This window comes from Centruroides sculpturatus, unplaced genomic scaffold, assembly GCF_000671375.1.
Source record: "Centruroides sculpturatus isolate CEXI.00-Female unplaced genomic scaffold, Cexi_2.0 scaffold77, whole genome shotgun sequence".
NCBI lineage: Eukaryota > Metazoa > Arthropoda > Arachnida > Scorpiones > Buthidae > Centruroides > Centruroides sculpturatus.
Window position 1 is genome coordinate 729,532 of NW_019384320.1, and position 2,612 is coordinate 732,143.

General features: G+C 31.3%; 1 protein-coding gene across 1 annotated transcript; it reads right to left on the minus strand.

Annotated features, from left to right (window-relative positions):
- Positions 1 to 500: 500 nt before the first annotated feature.
- Positions 501 to 2,054, minus strand: LOC111625290. The gene has a single exon (XM_023368400.1). It carries the CDS (start codon positions 2,041 to 2,043, stop codon positions 1,198 to 1,200), a length of 846 nt encoding a protein of 281 aa, XP_023224168.1. The 5' UTR covers positions 2,044 to 2,054; the 3' UTR covers positions 501 to 1,197.
- Between the last annotated feature and the right edge of the window lie 558 nt (positions 2,055 to 2,612).

Here is a 2,612-nt window from a genome sequence, read left to right on the forward strand (position 1 = left end):
TAAGGTAGAACAAAAGAAGGAAATAGAAAAGAAAGAACACGCAAAAGAGAAGCAGAAAAGAAACAAAGCGATCTTCAATGAAACTTAGAACAAGGTCAGGAATTTATAAAGAAAACAAATAAACATTTCCAGAAGGGAAACTTAAATTATAAAGATACAAGCTATACCGTGTATTCTGAAAACTGGAAGTGAAATTGTTAATAATTTTAATACAAAGAATATAAATATTAGAACTGCTGATTTTGTGAAAAATAAAAAGAAAGGGCTTTATGTTGCGATTAGTAACGAATAAGCATTAGAGTAGGCTTGATAATTTTTATCAGATTGTAATAAAAGTAAGCATTCTTTAACTAATATTTTAGTAAACAAAAGCCACTATTTTATACATTATACACTGTGTACCTGTTGAAAAGACTACCACAGTGATTTTCAGCTTATCGAGATAACGTTCGCATAAAATTGGAACAAAAGATCTATTTCCCAATGTGGCCCAATTAAGCCGAATCTACTGTATTAACAAAGACCTTGTGTTCGTTTGTTCCTTTATCACGTGAGCCTCGTTTCTCTGAAAAAGTTCCAATATTATCTAGGAATACTATTTTATCATTCTGTGATGACCGTTATACCTGTAGGCGATTTTATTTGTACACAATTGGAATCTTAATTTTCCCCTTTATTCTAGTTAAATTAGTTGTTTGTACCTGTAATCCTCTTTGTTTGCCACTTTAGACAGAAATAGAAATAATGGTTCGTTTTTCCCTTTATGAAAATTCTGTACTAGAAGTGGATCGATAATAAATTTTAGTGAATGAAAATTCAGGGACAATTTCCACACTAAATTAATAATAAAATTCTGTTATATCTATTATCATAAATATTTTAAATAAATATATTTATTTAAAATTAGTGAATATATCTGAAATATATTCACTAATTTTAAATTTACACGTTATAAATCTTATGTAATTAACAATAAAGGTTTATTCATATTATCATGATAACTCCCGTTATTAAATACTTCATTTTATAATACTGTATAGAAAAAGTTGATCGAAATCAATTTATAAAAATGTATTTTATATTCTTAATAAAAAAAACAATATAACAAGTATATGTACACGAATATACGTTTAACATTTAAAAAACATTTGAAAATGATTTAAAACGTGAATAACGAACACTTACTCCTGTTAAAATTTAAAATTCCATTTGGCTATCCGTCTGAGTAGCAATTTCACTTCTTTTATCACCACTAGTCGGAGCCACTCTCTTAGTAACCGCCTCAACTACCATGGACATTATTTGACGTTCGTGGTTCCACTGTTTTTCTTTCAATTGTAATTTCATCTGATACCATCTCTCGCAAGCTTCCTCTCCCTTACATAACTTCATTTCCATCAACTCACGCTCTTGCAACAGTTTCTTTTCCTCTAATTTTAGGAAACGTTCTTCGATTTGTCGTTGATGATTTAAAAGTGCAGTTAGTGTTCTTTCTATACGATTAACGCTTCGTTTACCTTTAGACAATTTTACTTTCTCCTCCGCTGGTTTCTCTTGCTCTTGTCGTACCTCCTCTTGGACATTCGATACAGGTTCTTGAACTTCCATCTCATCAGATGGTTCTACTATAATCTCCGGCTGTGGTTCGATTTCTTTCTTGATTTCATTTGGCTTTATAGTTTCGCATACAGTAATTTCCGGAAGTGTCGAAGTACTCGTTTTTCTTCCAGATAAAATATCATCTAGTTCATCGAAATACTTGCATTTAAATCGTTCGTGCTCTCCACATTGTTTCATTTTATCGCTGCTGATTCGATATTCACGTTTTAAACACTTAAGTTTGTCTCTAACCTGGCTAGCGGTTCTAAGAATCCCGTGGCGACACAGTTCGTCGGATAACCAAGCAAACACGCGACTGTTGCGTTTCGTACCGTCTAATTCTTGTTGAACTTTACCGTTACTCCACAAGTCCAAAAGTGTCTTTACCTCGTGGTCTTCCCAAAAGCGAGTACGAAGGTCATTGGCATGTTCGCACGAAGACATAGCCCCGGTGAAATAAACGTCCAAGATAGTCTGTTCCTAAATGGCGAATGTCATTGGATACGTGGTTGCCAGGCGACCGGTTCCGGGAATCACTCAGCGTCGGGTATTTCCGGAACAGGTTCCCAGGGACTCAAATTTCCGGGAAGTACACGACAAAATCTCTAGCAAAACTTCCCTCTGATATTTCTGGATACTTATTTTCAGCATTCTCTTTTTATTTAGATAATTTAATCAATAAAAGAAAAATTAAGCTACTTTTATGGCTTATTATTGCTTAAAATAATTTCTAACCAATAGTAACTAATAGATATAATAATATTTAATTATATAATAAACGTTCTTAAAACGTGAATATTAACATTGCTTTTAAAATTTCTTAAGTAAGTTTTAAATGGCAAATTTTATAAAAAAAAAGTTAGGAATTATTTAAGAGTAATTTAATTACATTAATATATTAATACAATTAACTTAACAGAAATAATTTCTAAATTGAAGAATTATCATATTTGAAAAATATTCAGTAATTAGTAAAATTAATAGAAAGAATGATCATCTGTAAAGTATTTATT

Excerpts from the sequence above, each read along its gene's own strand:
- LOC111625290 (XM_023368400.1), bottom strand. The coding sequence starts at position 2,043 with ATGTCTTCGTGCGAACATGCCAATGACCTTCGTACTCGCTTTTGGGAA.